The 20722-nt window shown below is 46.7% G+C and overlaps 1 protein-coding gene across 1 annotated transcript in view; it reads left to right on the top strand.

Moving 5' to 3' along the window:
- The window catches only part of Nek9 (NIMA related kinase 9), a 40524-nt gene extending 21209 nt beyond the window's left edge, over window positions 1-19315 (top strand). The window contains exons 12-22 of the mRNA XM_006982831.4: window positions 828-1028; window positions 1189-1235; window positions 2337-2492; window positions 4446-4554; window positions 5533-5694; window positions 7270-7440; window positions 8587-8646; window positions 9843-10060; window positions 13053-13214; window positions 15119-15325; window positions 16820-19315. Of these exons, the coding sequence (XP_006982893.3) occupies window positions 828-1028; window positions 1189-1235; window positions 2337-2492; window positions 4446-4554; window positions 5533-5694; window positions 7270-7440; window positions 8587-8646; window positions 9843-10060; window positions 13053-13214; window positions 15119-15325; window positions 16820-16942 (1616 nt within the window). The 3' untranslated portion in view covers window positions 16943-19315. The remainder of the gene's footprint in view (window positions 1-827; window positions 1029-1188; window positions 1236-2336; window positions 2493-4445; window positions 4555-5532; window positions 5695-7269; window positions 7441-8586; window positions 8647-9842; window positions 10061-13052; window positions 13215-15118; window positions 15326-16819) is intronic.
- Window positions 19316-20722: the final 1407 nt, after the last annotated feature.

Below are 20722 nucleotides of genomic sequence, written 5' to 3'. Positions count from 1 at the left end.
AATAAGAAGCATGTGGCTGGTTAAGCATTCAGGCTTTTGAGCAGTAATTCAGCTGAGACCCATTCCGGATGAGGACTCAGAGGCCTCCAGTCTGAGGAAACAGGACCAGCTGAGGAATTGGCAAGGTGAGAGCTGTGGTTTGTTCTGTCTCTCTGATCTACCAGCATGGACCCCAATAACTCGGCTCGGGATTGATTTTATTAATAAGAACTTTGAAGATTCATGCTACAGGAGAGATCTACTGTGTGTCCTACTATAGGCTCTGCGTGACACACAATCAGGATCAAAGTTACATTTAGTTTTGAGTTATCATTACTTTGTAAGTCCTTGGTATTATTTTTTTAATTTTATGTCTATGTGTGTATCTAAGTGTGGGTTTATGCACATGACTGTGATGCTTATTGTGGAGGCCAGAAGAGGGCCTCCGATCCCCTTGAAACTGGGGTTACAGTTATGAGCTGCCTGGCGTGGTTACTAGATATCCAACTTGGGCCCTTTGGAAGAGCAGTACATATTCTTAACTGCTGAGCTCTCTCTCCAGTCCCATCCTTGGTATTTCTGTCTACAAAACAGGGAAGGCTCCAGGCAAATTTGAAGGTCACTTAGCACGAGAATCCTAGACTCTCCATTCCAATAACACTACTATATGTGCTTCCCTAACTACGGACAGCTCTGCCTGTTTCTGTGGTCTGCCTTCCTTTCTGACCTCTGATGTCATCAGCTCTCATGTGAGACCATTGGCTAAGGAGGCCTCAGTCCAGCTCTGCCCAGCTTTCTGACTGGACACAGGAATTCCTTTCGGTGACGGCTTTTCTCTCCTTTTGCAGATGAGGGTCAGCTCTATGCCTTTGGATCAGATTACTATGGCTGCATGGGGGTCGACAAGGTCTCTGGCCCTGAAGTGCTGGAGCCCATGCAGCTGGACTTCTTCCTCGGCAATCCAGTGGAGCAGGTCTCCTGTGGGGATAATCATGTGCTGGTTCTGACTCGAAACAAGGAAGTCTATTCTTGGGGCTGTGGGGAATACGGTAGGTGAAGCCTGTGTCCCTCCGCTTCTTCCGGGTGCTCACCAGGATTTCAGTCTGAGTACCTAAACACATCAAATGGCCTTTGTTCAAGAGTTACGGAACACCTTCCGGGGCAAGAATGCCCTTGGTATAATGACTGTCGTTCTTGTGTGTGTTTCAGGACGGCTGGGTTTGGATTCAGAAGAGGATTACTATACACCACAGAGGGTAAACTGAGGAATGGCTTTTCCTATAACCTGTCTAAAACAGACTTCAAAGGACATCCTCTCTCCTGACTCCTCGTATCAGAGTGTTTATTTCTGAAGTCTTTCCTGTCGAGGAGACTGACAATCTAGGGTTCCTCATCTAGCATTATGTGGTCTTGTCATCTGACTAAATCACAGAAAATTGAGAAAGTTTATACAGCTATTAGGGACACTGGAGTCACATCGTGCTCAGAGATGAAATTAAAATCAGCACCTAAAACAGAAAGTGTCACAGACAGCTGAATCTCCTTAAGAAGATGGCGGAAGTGACATGTTATCTCCTACCCCAGCCTTCCCTTACTGCCATTGAACACGGGTGAAACTGTCTTTGCTTAGAGGCTGTGCGGTCGGAGACATCCTATCTGATTGCTGTCAGGACCGCCAGAGCTGGCACTGTAAGAGGCTCCCAGGACCTGAGTCAGCTGAGGGGCAAGCACAGTTACTCTCTTACATGCCTGGGGCCCAGGCCTACCTGACACCGGAAGGTTAGCTACCACTAACTCCAGTGCTATACCGTTCATGGTTGTCAACTTTTATTATAGCCTAAGGGTTAAATGATGCATCTAGAGACTCTGAGTCACAGCCATTCCTCGTGAAAAGACAGAGGCTCAAGGTGTTACACATACCCATGGCCCCATCTGACACCTTCATTCTCTGCCTGTCTTACAAGCTGTAGAAGGGTATGGACATCCTAGCTGCTGCCCCCGTACACTGTCTAAATGCCCGACATGTCCAGGCTGCCGTGTGCCTACTAAAACTGTCAAGGAGCCCTCGTGTCAGATGACCAAGTCAGCTAGAGATTGGAGCTACCTCTTTCCCAGCCTGTCTGCATAGTCTCCCCTCTACAGAAGCTTTCTCCAAAGAAGTAGGAGCCATTCCTAAAACAGACTGACAGGGAGCATCTGTTCATTCCAACTGCAGCCTTTTCCTCTGCTGTAAAACTTGAGTGCCATGTCAGGAAGAATGATCTCCAAGCTGTTGGGCAGCATGCTGATGGAACTTGAGGGTTATTTTCTAATATGAATTACATACTTGAGCTTTTTCTCCAACGTTTGCCTTGCAGGTAGATGTTCCAAAGGCCTTAATCATTGTTGCAGTTCAGTGTGGCTGTGATGGGACCTTCCTGCTCACCCAGTCAGGCAAAGTGCTGGCCTGTGGACTCAATGAGTTCAACAAACTGGGCCTGAATCAGTGCATGTCTGGAATCATCAACCATGAAGTGAGTGGCCCTTGAGATTTTAACCACATCGGCAGAAGTCTGGGTTGGGATTTCTTTGATATTACAGGTTAATGACCGAGGAATTTGACTTAAGAATAAAGTGATCTCACACACATTATGTTCAGCAAAAGTAGCCAGCCACGAAGGAGTTCACAGTGTAGGATTACTTCTGTGAAGTTCAGAACAGGCTCAGTGATCATGATGGCCGTAGTCAGGTAGAAGCGATGGCAGTGAGAAGAGGTGCAAGTCTTTGTGGGGTGTGTTTATCTTACTGAAGTCCTTTTCTTTGTTCCGGACAGGTTCACCTAAGTGATCAACTCTGTCTTGATCAGGGTGGTGGCTTTACAAGTGTGTTGTTGGTACAGAGCCTAAGCGTGATGGTGCATGCCTTTAATTTTAGCACTCAGGAAGCCGAGGCAGAGGGATCTTTAGTTTGAGGCCAACCTAGGATGTGCGACAAGATCCCTTTAAAAACTAAAGGCAGAAATCCCATGAATGTATATGTGCAGTATGTTTACAGTTACAGCGAACGTATATGTGCAGTGTGTTTACAGTTACAGCGAATGTATATGTTCAGTGTGTTTACAGTTACAGCAAATGTATATGTGCAGTGTGTTTACAATTACAGCGAATGTATGTGTGCAGTATGTTTACAGTTACAGCGAATGTGTATGTGCAGTATGTTTACAGTTACAGCTCAGCGGGGGTGACTGCAGAGGGAAACAAGAGAGTTCAGGGTTCACCCTGTCACCGTCAGAACGGAGACAAGAAATTTTTTTTTTCTTTTTGGGTTTTCGAGACAGGGTTTCTCCGAGTAGTTTTGGAGCCTTTCCTGGAACTCACTTTGTAGACCAGGCTGGCCTCAAACTCACAGAGATCCACCTGCTTCTGCCTCCCAAGTGCTGGGATTAAAGGTGTGCGCCACCACCGCCTGGCTGGGACAAGAATATTGTGCCAATGAAAAAGAAGCATTTCTGTGTCTCTGTAGATTCCTGACATACTGCTTCCAAACACTGACCCCACACATACTTACCAAGGGTAATTACCATTCTACATCATCAGGTTGTGTTAGTATCATGAGTTTTTGTCATTTCTAAAGATGAAGTCTGTTCCCAGCCCCTCACCTTCAAATGCAAAAAGAAAAAAAGAGTATGAAAGAAAAATCAAGTAAATTTACAGTTCCCTAATGTGATGAAAGGTGAGTTCATTGTATGTAGTGTCTACAGCCCAGTCTTAGGAGAGCACAAACTCAGGGTAAAGGCTGGAGAGTTTGAAAGGCACCTTCAAAATTAGCACTTGATTTTGTGCTTTGTCAAAATGCAGGTTCGTTGTGAACTTCATTTACATGGGTTTTTGGTTTTTGTTGTTGATTTTTCTCTGTGTAGCCCTGTCCTGGAACTCACTCTGTAGACCAGGCTGGCCTTGAACTCAGAGATTCACCTGCCTCTGCCTCCCGAGTGCTGGGATTAAAGACATAACACCACCACTGTCCTGCTATATCTATCAATTCAAAGGAATATGTGTAGTGAAATTTTGTGAAACACAACCTTGTGGGTAACATTAGATTACAATGACTGATTTCTTTGTAAGCTTGAGAGTGAGTTTGCCTTGATCTTCCTCGTGAGCTAGGCAGAGTGTACAAGCACCACAGATTCAGTTATTCTGTCCTTAGATCATTGTCTTCTGAGATGAAGAGCTCTTGTGTTGCCTGCTTTAATTCAGAGTGTAGATTTTATAGTCAGAAATCCCTGCTTCTTCCATCACATTCTGGTTCTGTGCTGAGCTTGGTTATGTCCTATTGAAGAGGGGAAGCTGCAGGGCCTCCCTTAGTAGCAGGACTTGTTGGAAACACCTTTTCCGTCCTCAGCCTGCCCACCCCCCCACCCCACCCCCCCACCCCCCCGCACTGCCATTGTTTGCTCACCTAGCTGTTGCTCTGTTTTACTGTCCCAGGCATACCATGAAGTTCCCTACGCGACCTCCTTCACCTTGGCCAAACAGTTGTCCTTTTACAAAATCCGAACCATTGCCCCAGGCAAGACTCACACAGCCGCTATTGATGGTAAGTTGTTGGGCTGGATCCTATGCCTTCCAAGCTCAGGTTCTTTTGTGCTGTGAACTATTAACTTTCTTAATGATATATGCATCCTCTGACTTCTCCCTAGTACTCAGTATTACCTTATTAACAAATTAGGCATTCAAGCAGAGATTATTTTTTTAGTGATCTTTATAAACACAAAGTAAATGTGCACTTTAATAAGAACACTGCACTTCCGGCTGCAGAGATGGCTCAGTGGTTAACAGTGCTTACTTGATGATCTTCCAGAGAACCCGAGTTTCATGTCCAGCACCCAATTTGGACTGCTCCTAAGTGACTATAACTTAGCTTCAGGGGATCTGATGCCCTCTTCTTACCTCTGACCCCGGGGACCCATACATGTGGCATACACACAGAGACACATAATATACACATAAAGTCAATAAGTAAATAATCATTTGTTTGTTTTCTGAGGCAGGGTTTCTCTGTGTAGCCCTGGCTGTCTTAGGACTTGATCTTTAGACCAGGCTGGTCTCAGACTTGGGGATCCCCTTGCCTCTGCCTCCTGAGTGCTGGAATTAAAGACGTGCACCACCGTACCCAGCTATAAATACTCTTAAAAACAAAAACCATATTTATAATTAGCACTTACTATAAGTATTCTAAATTAAGGTAGTACCCTTTTCCTGCTTTAAAAATTAGGTGTTAGGGTATCCATCCACACCTACGTGGTGAAAGAGTTTTGTTCCCTGACCTCAGCTATGACATGTGCACAATAAATAAATCTTTCTTTTTTAATATTGTTTGAAATATTGGAAAGAAAATGCTTCAGTCAGTTCGAGGTTCTGCTTGGTCACCCTGCCTAGGTACCCTCCCCTCAGGGTCACGTGGATAGATAGCTTCCTTCATATTTCTGTCTTCCAGTGCATGGAGCCTGCATTGCCGTATTGTCTCTTTCATGACCCGTTTGTGATTGGCTGTTTATTTTTGCTTCTCTCTCAGAACGAGGCCGGTTGCTGACTTTTGGCTGTAATAAGTGTGGACAGCTGGGTGTCGGGAATTATAAGAAGCGCCTGGGGATCAACCTGTTGGGGGGACCCCTTGGTGGGAAGCAGGTGATCAGGGTCTCCTGTGGCGATGAGTTCACCATTGCTGCCACTGATGGTGAGTTGCCTGTGTGGTGTTAAGCTCCCCAGACAGGCGGCTGTTTTAATTCTTGATTAGGAAAGAGGAATTTTTGTCTAACTGGCGTATGTTCTTATGTCCAATGTAGCACTTTTTTACAGGCCACATTTCTAGAAAATGGCAGGTTTGTATTCTAAGTTCACCCAACTTTATTTTCATTGTAACATTTTTGGTAAAATATCTGCAGAACCGTTGAGTACGTCTGTCTGTCTGTCTTGTACAGTACCATGTTGGTCCCGATCAGCATTGGCTGGCTATGTGAGAAGAAACACATAGGCAGTCTTCCAGGTGCTGTGCAGAAACATCTACCTCTTCCTTCCCAGGACCCATCCTCTTCTCCACCATGAGCCCATTCCTTTAAATTCCTCTCTGGACCTTGCAGCTTGGACTACCGTCTCTGACCTAAAGACGTTTAGTCCACAGCCCCTCAGCTTGGATCACTAAAGCTACAGTGGCAATATAGCCCCTGGACTCTAGATGAGTCCTGATACATATCTGGTGTCCGTCGGGGTCCTTAATCAGTCACCCTTTCAGTTGTGGGGGAGGGAGGGCACCAGCCTGAATTGGACAAGGAGAGAGAGAGAGACAGTGGACGGGGGGGGGGGGGGGGGGGGGACCAGCGTGAATTGGACAAGAATCAGATTTCTAGTGTTGGCACGTTGTGACCTATTCCTCTGTGACCCAGACCTGTTCCTCTGCAGACTTCTCACCTCAGTCAGCTCCGTCCTGCACTCTGCATGCTCGCTGTCCATCAGCGAATCCCATGGGCCAGCTCTAGAATGAACCCAACAACTTCTTGCTGGCACCAGACCTTCAGCTGGTCTCTGCTTCCGCCAGTGCTCTTTTGCTGTTGCTTCTCATCACAGCCTCGGAGTTCCTCTTAAAGACCTCCTGCCCAGAGGCTCTCATGGCTTGGTACATCAGTCAGCCTTCATGGCCGCATATGACCAGGACTTCTCCTGCCACGTGTCCCTCTCTCTTACTTTGCTCTGGGGACCTTCGTCCTCCCTGTCTGTGCAGCCTTGCTCTTATGTCTGCCTGGAAACTCCCTGAGTTCAGCTAGATCTCTGCTCAAGTGTCACAGAGTGCTGCTTCTCTGACCACTTTCTCTAAAGTGATGACGTGCCATCCCACTGTTCCTCATGGCCCTCATTTCCCCACCACCCCCCCTCCCTCATAGCACTTACCACGACCTGAGAGAGGAGATGGCTGTTTGTGTCTGTGTTGTTCTCCCCGAATTCACTGGAGCAAGGACTTGCCTGTGTCCTGCCTCAGACCCCTTGAGTAGATTCTCTTACCTGTGTGAGTGAGTGAGTGAGTGAGTGAGTGAGTGAGTGAGTGAGTGAGTGAGTGAATGAATGACAGACATAAGAGCAGTAGTCATTTTTCCCCGGGTGGAATCAGGACGAGTTTTTAGGCTCTATATAGAGAAATAGCTTTCCTCTCATTTGGTACTTAGTAGGACATCTTTCTAGGTCCAGGGTGTAACAGTGGGATAACCACAGAATTGGGCAAATCGTGTCCTATTAATCTGCTGTTTACATTTTTTTCTAGATAATCACATTTTTGCCTGGGGAAATGGTGGCAATGGCCGCCTGGCAATGACCCCCACAGAGAGACCACACGGCTCTGATATCTGTACCTCATGGCCTCGACCTATTTTTGGATCTCTACATCATGTCCCAGATCTTTCCTGCCGTGGCTGGCACACCATTCTTATTGTTGGTAAGGGTTTTGTATATATGGAGTTGGGGTGGCTTGGACAGGATTGACCCTCACCTAAGGTACTTGTGGTGACGCTGTTGAAAACAGAAGCCTCCTGAAGCGAAGGCTGCCTTTGCGGGTCGTGTGCTGGATAGAGATGCCATTCAGAGTGGTGGGAACCGAGCGTTTCATTTCCCAAGTCAGTCATCTGCCGCTTCTTCTCTACTGAACTGTTGGTGTCAGGGCTGTGTAGCTCAGTGTAGCCTCAGACTCAGTACTTAGTAGCAAAGAATAACCTTGACTTCCTGATCCTTCTGCCTCCACCTCCTGAGCGCAGAATTACAGGCCTGTTCCACCACAATCAGTTGGGACTTTTTTTTTTTTTGAGACAGGGTTTCACTGTGTAGTCCTGGCTGACCTAGAACTCACCAGGCTGGCCTCGAACTCACAGAGATCCTCCTGCCTCTGCCTCCCAAGTGCTGGGATTAAAGGCATGTACCACCACTACCCGGCTAGTTTGGACATTTTTAATGTGATAATTTTGAACTCTTCCCCTAACATTCGTCCACATCATAGAATTGATTACTTCCATTTATCTAATTATGTGTTGTCTATATTTGTTTTCATCCTTTTTGTTTGTTTGTTTTTGTTTTGTTTGAGATAAGTTTTCTCTGTGTAACAGGTCTGACTGTCCTGGAGCTTTCTTTGTAGACCAGGCTGGCCTTGAACTCACAGAGCTCCACCTGCCTCTGCCTTTAAGTGCTGGGATTTAATCCTCAGCTCAGTAATTCTTTTAAAAGAAAATTTCCAAATGCTTTTTGCAGAAACATTACGTTGAACTCCATGATAAAAAGTCTTGGCTTTTATAAAAGCCCCACCCTTGACAATTGAATCAGGATCTCTAGGGTGGGATTTAGGTATTGTTACTTTGTAAAGCTGCCATACTTCCAATGAACAGCAGAGTAGAAAACTCCCACTGCCTTATTGCGTATATAGTAGCTCAGTAAGTGTTTCACTTGTGAGACTACTTGTCTCACTTATAAACAGTAAGTAGTGAGTGACTGGGAGTCAGAAATGGTAGTGACCACTTCCTGCCTGCCCTGTCTCCTCTCACTCTTCCTGCCAGTGTCTGTATATATTTCTTACCTAGTACGTATTTCTCCCCAGAGAAAGTATTGAATTCTAAGACCATCCGTTCTAATAGCAGCGGCCTGTCCATTGGAACTGGTAAGTGGTGGTGGCCCAGGTGCCAGTTTGGTCTTTGGGTTAAGAAACTGTGATTAAGAGGGAAGGTTGTATTTTGGTGAGTGTTGCTGCTCTGCCATTGTTATTATCAGGGTGATAGGCCTGCATCACATGTGGAAGCAATCAAGAGGCTTGCTCCATGTTGTGATGTGACGTTTATATTCCTTACTATCCCATGAGCCTTTTACTTCCATGGCATTCCAGGTATTCTAGTCTTTAAAAACCTACAGCACTCGGGAGGCAGAGGCAGGCAGATCCCTGTGAGTTTGAGGCCAGCCTGGTCTACAGAGTGAGTTCCAGGACAGCCAAGGCTGACTCACAAGATGACTAGAGTAAAGTCTCCTGCTGCCATCCTGACAGCCTGAGTTCAGTCCTGGGAGCCACATGGTAGAAGGAGAGATCTAACCTCAGCAGGTTGTCTTCTGACCTCTACACATGCGCTGTGGCACACACATGCACACACAATAAGTTAATGTATCTGTTTGGGAGCCCCTGGCAGTGGGACCAGGACTTATCCCGGGTGTATGAAATGGCCTTTTGGAACAGACTCCCTAAGGTGATACCTTGCTCAGCCTTGACACGGGGGGAGGGGCTTGGTCCCTCCTCAACTTAGTATGCCAGACTTTGTTGACTCCCCAAGGGAGGACTTCCCCTCTCTGAGGGGTGGGATGGGAGGTGGTGAGGAGCAGGAGAAGGGGAGGGAGGGGGAACTGGGATTGGTATATAAAATGAAAAAAAAAAAAAGACTATTTAAAATAGATTAAAAAAATAATGTAATAGCTTTTCAAAATAATGAGCTGGAGAGATGGTTCATCAGTTAAGAGCACCTATTGATTTTACAAAGAACTAGGGTTTGGTTCCCAGCACTCAAGTGGCAGCTAGCAACCATGTGTAACTCCAGTTACAGAGGATCTGACACCCTCCTCTGGCCTCCGAGGGCAGTGTATGCACATGGTACACAGACATACATAAACGCAAACACTCATACACATAAAATAAAACATCTTTTTTTAAATGATTTTAAAAAATGCAAACCCTATGTAAAAACTAACAAGTTTAGTCTCAAATATTTGTGTGAACATTCCACTTCATGCAACTCTGGGAACTTTGGTAGGGTGAGTGAGTTTGCCAGATGCTCAATCTCTTTGCGGCATAGAAAGGCTCTCTCCTTCTACCAGCGGTTCAGAGCTCCAGCCCAGGAGGCGGTGGAGGTGGTGGCGGCGGCGGCGGCGGCGAAGAGGAAGACAGTCAACAGGAATCAGAAACTCCAGATCCAAGCGGAGGCTTCCGCGGAACGATGGAAGCAGACCGTGGAATGGAAGGTTTACTCAGTCCCACGGAGGCCGTGGGGAACAGTTGTGGGGCTAGCAGCTCCTGTCCTGGCTGGCTTCGGAAGGTAAGTCCCTTGGAACAGATACTTCAGATAAGTCTGTAGCAGGAGCAGTAAGGGTCGCCAAGGTCTCCGTTTCTTGTGCCCTACTAATTTAGACAGGAGACGAGGTTGCAGATTCCCATCTGGAAAGAAGGCACCACAAAGCTAATCTTATTTTCATTTCTAAGAAGAAAGGATACGGCATGTTTAAGACAGGGTCTCATTTTGTAGCCCAGGCTGGCCTGCTTCCCAAGTGCTGGGATTAAAGGTGTGGGCCACCAGTGGGCCCAGCTCCATAATTTATGCCTGTATTATTAAAGTGAACGGGGGCTGGGGATTTAGCAAGGCCCTGGGTTCGGGCCTCAGCTCTGAAAAAAAAAGACTAAAGTGAACGTAATAAATTTATATAACTACCTTTTTTAAAGAATTTTTGTAACCTATCTTAAAGATATTTTTCATTTTTATTAGTTCTTTGAAAATTTTGTGCATTCTATTTTGATCATATTTAATTCATCCCTCTCCCCCAAGTCTCCCCAGATCTATTCCCCCGTCCTATGAACTCACTTTGTCCCTCATTTGTTTTTCTAAGCCCATCAAGGACAGTTTGTGCTGCCCATATATTCTTTTTTGGGGGGAGGGGGATTTCGAGACAGGGTTTCTCTGTGTAGCTTTGCGCCTGTCCTGGATCTCCCTCTCTAGCCCAGGCTGGCCTCGAACTCACAGAGATCCACCTGGCGCTGCCTCCCACGTGCTGGGATTAAAGGTGTGCACCACCACCACCCGGCCCATATACTCTTGGGTGTGTGTCTTCCACTGGCGTAGTTAACCTACCGGAGTTACCTGTTTAAGAAGACTAACCCTTCCTCTCCTGGCAGCTTGCAATTGGCAGGAGGTCTTTAGCTAGGATTAGGATTCCGTTCCCACCTCTTCATGCTGGGGCTGGGTTTGGTCTGGCTTGAGCTTGCATGGGTCTTAGGCATGCTGTCACAACTGCTGTGAAACTGTGCAACTGCCCTGCTGTGTCCAGGGAGCAGTTTTCTTACAGTCACCCACAGCCTATGGCTCTTACAGTCTTTCTCCTTCCACAATGATCGCCGGGCCTTTGGGAGGAGAGGGGATGATGATACAGATGTCCTATTAAGAGCTGAGAATTCTTCAGTCTCATTCTCTGCACCATTATCGACTCTGTGGGTCTCTGTTAATCACTATCTGCTGCCAAAGTAGCTCTGATGAGAGAAATGCTGGGCTAGGGATAGAAGAGTAAGCCATTAGGAGTCACTTAATACTGTGTCCATTTAACAGAGCAACGGTAGTGGGGTCTCCCCTGGGGCCCGGGACCTATCCATGCTACATTTTGGGCCCCAGTAACCGCGCCAGGCATGGGCCTCCACTTGTGGAGCAGGCCTTAAGGTCAGTCAGGAAGTGGCCAGTTACTCCAGTGAGAGTCATGCCCCTGTACACCAGTGAGCGTGGCCTGGCAGCCAGTTGTTACAGTTTGAAGGGCTCACAGCTAGCTGATCACCTCTCCTCTCTGGTAGTGTACATACTAACTTTCAGCAATATAGAAAATTCCCCAGTAGGGATAAGACTTCTAGGGGAGTACCAACTTGATTTCTCTATGTTCTAGAACTCAACTATATGATGTCTTCAGCAGTAGAGTCTTTTGTTGTTTTGTTTTGTTTTCTGGAGCTGAGGACCAAACCCAGGGCCTTGTGCTTGCTAGGCAAGCACTCTACCACTGAGCCAAATCTCCAGCCCCGAGTCTTTTTTTTTAACTACATACAAGGTCTTACTTGTATCCTCCCGGTTGTCCTAGAATTCACTATGTAGATCCTGCTGGCCTTGAACTCACAGAACCTCCTGCCTCTGCCTCCCCAGTGAGCAGTAGGATCCTACTGTCAAGTTCTGGAGGGTAACCAGGAATGCTGGCTATAGCCTGTTTGGGGTATATGGGCTCTCACTTGCCAACATCTCCAGAAGAGGTAATCCTAGCACTGGACCTTTGCCAGCCTGTGGTATCTAGTAGGGCATCATTGCCCCATTAGAGGGTAACTCTCTCTATACAGGGAGGGATAGCAAACACTACAAAGCATTTTTTAAAAATCATAAGGGAACTTAGTATTGTATAAGCTCCCTAAAGTATACACATAGATAGAAAGAGTCTAAATGGACTTGAAGTGAACCTGTGCAAAAATTAAGCTCATGGATTATATACTGTTTATAGAAGTGAAATATTGGGCAGTTGAAATGCCTTACTATAGAAATACAGCTTATTAAAGATAAGATAAAGACAGTAAAAATGTAAGCTATTTTATATGAAAAGATGGGATTTCTATCAGTAAGATCTTATTCTTTCAGAAACTACATTGCACCAAAGAATGTGGACTAGACTATGTAGTGACCCCTGGACTGGCGGTTATTTCCCAGAGGGATAAAATTGCTGGGTTTTATTGGTGTCCTTAACCCACCTCTTGCTTTATTCTTCTTGACTCAATCACTAGTATGTGCAGCATGGCCAGCAAACATTTACAATTTATGGGTTCTTTTTTTCCTGGCTGGCCTGAACTCACTATGTAGACCAGTCTGGCTCCAAACACATAGCCTCTGCCACCTGAATGCTGGGATTAAAGGCATGCACCACCACACATGGTGGAATTTTTAATTTTTTATAGAAAGGGTGGTGTGTTGATCTTCCACTAGAACTTAACTGGTCAGCTGAGGGTAGAGAGCAGAAGCCACAGCCGCCTCCAGCCTCAGCCTCCTGACCAGCTAAACAGTGTGTGTTGGGGAAATGAACCAGGTACAGCTGGTCTTGAACTTGAGTCTGAGTTTTCATCACTGAAGAAAGGATGGCAGTTTGTTTCCAGGTTAGACAGTCTATGTTGTTAGCCACCACTGTTGTGTCCCACTAGAGGGTGCTGACGTCACAACAGAATTTCCGGAAAGGCTACAGGGGAACTTGGGAGAGCAGAGATTGCTGCAGACAAACTGATGAGATTCTTCCTTGTGGACCTAGGAGCTGGAGAACGCAGAGTTCATCCCCATGCCTGACAGCCCACCTCACCTAAGTGCAGCATTTTCAGAGTCTGAGAAGGACACCCTGCCCTATGAAGAGCTACAAGGACTCAAAGTGGCATCTGAGCTTCCTCCAGAACACCAGCCCCCCGCAGGAGCCTGGGTAACTGAGTTTTCTGTCGTTAGCGTCCACTAGATAGACCGTGATTGTGAGTTCCTAGGTCCCTGGCTTCCGGTGTCCTCTAGCACCTTGGACCACTGCTACCCTGCCTCAGGTGGTTCTAAGAGCCGCTCTCTACCTTTTACACCAGAGACCTATTTCCCCTTCCTCAGAAGTACCAAAACGGAACTGTACGTTTCCAAATTAGTCTTTGTGAAACAAGTTCTGTAGCCTAGGCAAGGATGGAGGATGACCTTGGACGTCTCTGCTACTCCTGCTTCCTCCTCCCAAATGACATCACAGGCACGTGTCACACACCCAGTTATGCAGTGCTGGAGATCCAACCAGGGAGTGTGCGTGCTAAGCAAGTGCTCCACAAACAGCCACAATCCTAGCCCTCAAACTCAGTTTTCATGGCACCGTGAGAGTGAGCTGAACTATATATAAGAAGTAATGCCAGCCGGCCGGCGGCGGCAGTGGCACACACCTTTCATCCCAGCACTGGGGAGTCAGAGGCAGGCAGATCTCTGAGTTCGAGGCCAGCCTGGTCTACAGAGCGAGATCCAGGACAGGCTCCAAAACTACACAGAGAAACCCTGTCTCGAAAAACCAAAGGGGGTGGGGGGGAGTAATGCCTGGGCTGACATGAACAGAAGAAGGAGAAAGAAAGAATATGCCTGTAGAACTGAAGGAGCAGAGCATATACATCCAACCTGGGTAGAAATGAAATTGTGGTAAATCAACAACTCTAAACCAGGGGACATCAAGCTTTTTGTAGAGAAGCCGCATAGTTATCACTTGACTTTGAGTGACTGACATTGTAGCACAAATGCAGTCACAGATGCAGGTTGAGTATCTCTTATCCAAATGCTTGGGACCCAGAAGCCTTCTAAATCTCATATTTTGCTAGGTTTTGGAATATTTGCATATATAAAATGAGATATCTTAGGACTAGGACCCAAGGCTAAACATTAATTCCTTTATGTTTCATAGAACCCTTGTAAACTTAGCATGGAGGTCATTTTGTGCCTTATTTTGATGAACCTATTCTGAACTGAACTGAGCATTCTCCACTCGTGATATCATATCAGTGCTCCAACAGTTTGGGATTTAGGAACATTTAGGATTTTCATGTTAGGAATGTTCAACCTGTAATACATAATGAGTGTGACTATGTTTCAATAAAGTTTTATTTACAAATTAGGTCAGAATTGACCTGTAGGCATTATTTGCTGATCTGACTTTTTAAATTTTTATAGATTTATTTGTTTGGTTTTTTGTTTTTTGAGGCAGGGTTTCTTTGTGCAGCCCTGGCTATTCTAGAACTTGCTCTGTAGACCAGGCTGGCCTTGAGCTCAGAGATCCACCTGCCTCCAACTGCTGGAATTTTGGCTCTGACCTGCTAGTTTTAAAAAAGTATATAAGGAAGAGAAATCCAGGCTAGAATAATTGAAAGCCTTCCCAGGACAGCAGTAACAAACCTTTAAACCTTGAAGGTGAACATTCCCCTTCCTGTGCTGGCCTTCTTAAATTGTGTTGGCGGTTTTCTTCACCGAACTCTTCTCAAATCTCTTCTACAGTATAACCAGCTGTTTTATCAACCATGTCCTCACTGTGACCAGAACTTGTTCCAAATAGATCCGTGCTTTTTTCTCACTTCAGCATTTTACAAGAGAACATATAAAAAATATTTTTGCAAAACCCTCCCAAATAGATGGTTCTTACTGTAACCTAATAAGGTCTAAGCGCTGAGAGTTCCCTTGTCTTATTAGTACTAAGTACAGTTGGAATCCAGGCATTTTTCTGTTTCACTTGCACCTATTCCTTGAGTCTATGTGTCTTACTGTGTTGGTTAAAATTGGGGACCCATGGCGGATCCTGCCGCATCATCTCCCTCTTGTCCGTAGCCTCCCCGGCTGAATCCTGCGGTACCGTGTGCTGGGAAAGCGTCGGCCTCTGCCGCCTGTGCGTGCAGCACTCTGCAGGCGGAGGTCGAAAGGTTGCAAGCTCTGGTGTTAAAGTGTCTGGCTGAGCAGCAGCAGCTACAGCAAGAAAACCTCCAGATTTTCACCCAACTACAGAAGCTGAACAAGAGATTGGAAGGAGGCCAGCAGGTAAGAGCATTCATGTAATTGGATTTCTAAATCTGCTTTGAAAGTTCACAGAAACAAATTGTAAGGTACTGAGTAGACTTAGCCCTTTGTAATTCCCTGTCTCTTAATGATGTGACTTTTATACCTGATTCCAGGAGCCTTGGACCTACCTAGTTTGGGTACCTGGACTTTATCATTTTTAACACCTAACTTTCATTGCTTTCTATTACTAATTGTTTGGCTTTATTATGAAAATGTCTAAACATTATAATGAATACCCATATGCCTACCATAGAGGTTCAATAATTACTAACATCTCACTTTTGGTGTATACATGTATACATACTTAATTTAACCATTTTGTTTGTTTGTTTGTTTATTTGTGCTATGGTGGGGACCGAACCCGGTGTCTTGCACATGGTAGGCAAATGTTACCACTGAACTACATCCCTAGCCCTTGCTGAACCATCTTGAAGTAGCTTCTAGAAATGGTGTCTGGCTGAGAATGGCTCAGCTGAGTAAAGCACTCGCCACCTGGACCTGAGATCTGAGTTCAACCCCCGAACCCACAGCGGTGGGAGAGTCAGCCAAGCAAGGGTGTCCTCTGAGCACGCCCATGCTCTCTTCTGGAAACTGCAGTTAGAAGGATGGCTTCACTGTGTTCGTGTTAAATAGTTTGGGAAAAGCATTTTGTATATGCTGCTTCTTGGTATCACTCTATCTCGACTCAGCTATGAGTGAGGGAAGAGTCATTCCTTGGCTTTGTCTATGTGAGTTTGGACTTGTTACTTTGTGAACAACCCACTCTATATGGTTGTTTCAAAGATTAAGGGAAACAGTGTCTATAAAACACTTCAGAAGGGAATGTACATTCTTGAGATAAGATTGGCAGTGGTAGCAGGCACAAAGATAGTTTTATCCAGGACTGGTGAGGGTTTTTTGTTTATTTTTGCCTTTTAAGACAGGATCTCACTATGTAGCCCTGGCTGGTCTGGAACTCACTATGTAGACCAGGGTGGCTTCAAACTCATGGAGACAGATCCTCCTGCTTCTGCCTCCTGAGTACTGGATTAAAGGCATGCACTACCACCCCCAGCCATTTCACTTTTCACACTACATACACCAAACCCCATGGGCCTGGGCAAACCAGAGCTAATTAATCTACGTGCATAAATGTAAAGATGGAGACTGTTTCCAAGAGAGCCATCTGAGCCTTCCACAAGACCGGGACAGCAAATCCTGAGATTTGTACTGTATTGAAAACACAGGGCCGGAGAGATGGCTCAGAGATTAAGAGCACTGGCTGCTCTTCCAGAGGACCTGAGTTCAATTCCCAGCAACCACATGGTGGCTCACAACCATCTGTAATGAGATCTGGTGCCCTCTTCTGGCCTGCAGACAGAGCATGCTATACATAATAAACAAATAAATCTTAAAAAAAGAAAAGGAAACACAGTCCTGAAGTGCCGTGCCCAGTAGCATCATTACTAATGTGGAACTGCTTTGTCTGGACAGGTGGGGACGCATTCCAAAGGAACTCAGACAGCAAAGGAAGAAATGGAAATGGATCCGAAGCCTGACTTAGATTCGGATTCCTGGTGCCTCCTTGGGACAGACTCTTGTCGACCCAGCCTCTAGTCTCCTGAGCCCACATAGCCCTCAGGAACCTGGGCCCCAAGAACTTCACCGCACACTTGCCGAGTGCAGAGGGCAGCTTCCCTGGCTTTCTTCACTTGCAGACACGAGCGAGCGAGCGCGCGCAGGGCAGCAGGAGGCTCCAGAGCACTCTCCTTGTGCACTTGGAGAGTGGCGCTGCCTTTAGATAGGATCCAGGAGTGACGTTGGTGTTTTGGAGAATGGAAGGGTCCTGTGGCCCTGGCTTTGTCGTCGATGACTGTCATAGCAGCAGCAGCCGCCGCTGCCGCCGCAGCTCTGTACCTCATCTTTGGACCCCACCTTTGAAGAGGAGACAGTACTCACCTGAACTGTGCCGGGAGCAGCTCGTACCCCATCTGTCACTTTCACCATTAATTGGAAGCTGCCTTGGGATTTTAGCACAGGCATTGCACCTCTGGATGGAGGAAGGAAAATGTAAAACCGGAGTGGGCTGTGACCAGGCCTGGCCTGCCCAGGGTCCTCCAGAGAGTGGGAAAGTATCCAGGAAATGTCCTGGCAGAGTCAGCGCAGAGCTTGTCTCAGGAAGTCCAGTTACTTCATGCAGCTGAGTGCTTTATGAGGAGAGCTTAGATCGCTTTCACTGTGGAGGTTGCTTGAAACACCATCATGGAGGAGCAGAGAAAGGGCAGGTCCCTCGTCACAACCGCCGAACTTTCAGGCTATGCTTAGTACAAGGTGGGATTTCTCAGCTCTGGAGGACTCCTCCAAGAGAGGGGGTGTCTAAGGGAATTACACCAGCGGGTGATAAATAGGTGGAGCTGTGAGAGGGAGGCGGGAGGGGAGGAAGGTGACACGTCCTTCTGTGCCTTGCCTTGGTTCTGAGAGCCTCAGTGGCACGGAAGTCTTCTGCCCCTGTGAAGGCTTCTCTGTACCTCTAGTGTCGTGACCCTTAGGGTCTGGCTGGGATGAGTAGCCCCAGGCACCCCCTTTCTATGTCTAGTCAGTATTTTTCCTCTTTGGTATGTTTTGAAGCCATATCATACCCAGTAAGTCAGTATCATCTTTCGTACTTGAGTGGCCGAAAGCCAGCACCAAATCCTTGGGGTCCCAGAAGCCTGACAGGTAGAACCTGCCAAGTAAGGAAAGTGGCTGCAAGCTCACTTCTGCTGTGTTCGTGTGGAGAGGAGCAAGCTACCTTGTCCAAAGACAGGACGTGGCCTAGAAGAGCCAACCTTCTAGGCAAGCATTTGACGGTTTCCCTTAAATGTGAGCCTTGTGCTTCCACCAAGTCTAATGAATTGCTTGTGTTTGGGGCCACAGCAGCTGCTTTGATAAGTAGTACCACATCCTCCATGCTACGTACAGCTAAATTAATATTGTTTCATTTAACCAAAGCAAAAAAAAAGAAAAGAAAAGAAAAGGTTTGCTATCTGTTTTAATATTGCAGGAGGACCTACCTGTGCAGGAGAAATTTTGCCATTTCCCTAAACCGGTGATGTAGAGGCTGGTGCTGGGAGGAAACCCCATCTCTGGGGATGGGCAACTCTGTCCAATGGGATCATTGATGTCCCATTGTTTTCTCAATTCTGAGAAGCCTAGTACAATAGTACTGATGTAATCACTGAAGCCTTTTCCCAGAATAAGGGAAGGCCTAATCCTGACGTAAGGTCACAAGTTAGGGGTCTGGCCATTGGCTGTATACCCTGTCAGAGAGTTTTGGTTCATCATGTCAATGCAGCTTTGATTTTCTTCAGGACTGGCTGGCCTTTCGAGGTCCTGTATCCTTATGCTTACCATCTCAGCAGGCCTGAGAGGCGGGGTTTAAGGTCTTCATTGTGAGCATTGCTTCTGCTTGGGAGCTGAGGGGCATGGGCATGTTGCTGACTGTGGAGAGACAGTGAGTGTTGAGGTGGGCAGGAGCCCAGGGGAGTCATTCTCTAGCAGAGCATGGTGGTTGTTTTTTCTAGTATGTTCCCATGGGAAGTCCAGGTTTGCTATTAATCCAGCTGAGAATCTAAGTTCTGTGCCTTAGAGATAATTTGCACTTTCCAGAATTGTGCCTAACACAGCCATAAGATTTCCCCCCACCAAACAGCTATGCAAACAGAAACAGTTCCAGAGTGGCAGCCGTGCACTGGGTTGAGGAAGACACAAGACAGCGGAAATGTCTTCAGTGGTCTCCTCTAGCCAAGTCTTGGTCGGCTGTCTTGCTTGTCCTGTGCAGTGCTCAGTGTTCGAAGCTTTCCAGTAGTGTTGCTCTGAGTTACAGTATAGCCTGCGTGATCCTCTGTGCCAACACTTTGCTGAAAAGCCAGCTTATTGTTAGCCAGATGCTGGAAAGGGTAGGGTGGAGTGGTGTGGCATTTCTGTTTTCAATAAACATTTAAACTCTGAGCTAGTGCTGTGCTTCAGTAAGCCTGTATACCACCTCAGTCACTGGAGACAAACACCCACCGTTCTAGGCCGTGGGAAATCCTTGATTCTGTGAGTCTTCTATAAATAAATAGTAATGATGAAAAAAATGTTCTTTTAACAGAACCGATGCAAGAGCTGTTACACAGAAATAACCTCTGCTGTTTTCCAGTCTCATTCCTGCCAGAAAAATCATTTTTGCTGCTACAGCTTCCCCCCCCAAAAGTCTGCAAAAATGCAGAAAGTGCAGAGGTGAGGAAAGAGACATGAAGAGAAGGGTCCTGGGCTAGCAGAGAAGCTCAGCAGGTCAGAGTGGCTGGCTGGGCAAGCCTGACGACCTGAGTGCAACCTCCGGGCTCCACAGAGCTGCCTCTGACCTCACACGCTGGCGTGTGCATGCCTGCACTCACGCACACCAAGCACATGCACAGTGAGGAGAGGAGTCACGTTTCTTTACATACCTCCCTGGTCCTGATGGCAAGACTTCTCCAAGTGAGCAGGCCAGCCGTTAAAACTTCTCAAGAAAACTGAGTTGCATTTGGTCTCCTTGGCATAACAGCTGTTCCTTTTCTTGGCTGAGCATTGCACCAGAGTTTAGGTGAAGAGCTCCTAATGCTCAAATTTCATTTGGTTTGTTATCTATTCCGGGACAGTCATGATAGGAAGAGCAGCCCAGAGAGAAGTGTGTATTTTAGAGAACGTCCTTCACGTGAGATCCCCAGGCCTCAGAGGAAGTGCCTGTCATAATAGCAGGAAGGTGGGGTGGTCTCTAGTGAAGACTGAGGGGCCCGGCAAAGCCAGTCATTTATTGCCTCCGTGATTAACGGCCGACATAAACATTGCCGATCATTAAACCTCACAGGCCCTGGGCTGTGGGGAGGAAAATCTCTGTCCCAGCCCTGCCTGCCATCTGTGGAGCTGTGAAGGGCGATCCACTGAATGAAAGCCAGTGTTGAGGAGGGCACTGTGCCGTGTGGCCTGGGGAATCTTACTCAGCATGTCGGCACACACTTCCAAATGAAAAGAGTTACCTTGTGAGCTTCACCATGAGAATTTCCCACAGCTTCCTGAACTTTAAAATGTATGTTTACGACATGTGCTTAAAGTAACAGGACATGGACCTTTACAAGCAGCATCTATGTGACCTCTGTCCAGGAAGAGGTTCGGGGTTGTAAAACAGCTCTTGCCTCCCGGAGCCAGAGCTAGCTAAATTCAGAAGACTGACATAGACTGAGGTCAGAGGCAACGCAAAGACACGGGGTCTTGTTTTCTTTCTTTGGCAATTTAAGAATGAATGACTGCTTGTGTCTGTACAAAGACCTGCACACCGTTGCTTCCCCGTGAGGGCCCTGAGTTGGGACCCCACTAACATTGTGGGATCCCAAACCC

The sequence above is a fragment of the Peromyscus maniculatus genome, chromosome 14 (genome assembly GCF_049852395.1).
Source record: "Peromyscus maniculatus bairdii isolate BWxNUB_F1_BW_parent chromosome 14, HU_Pman_BW_mat_3.1, whole genome shotgun sequence".
NCBI lineage: Eukaryota > Metazoa > Chordata > Mammalia > Rodentia > Cricetidae > Peromyscus > Peromyscus maniculatus.
This window is presented reverse-complemented; position numbering and strand designations above follow the sequence as displayed.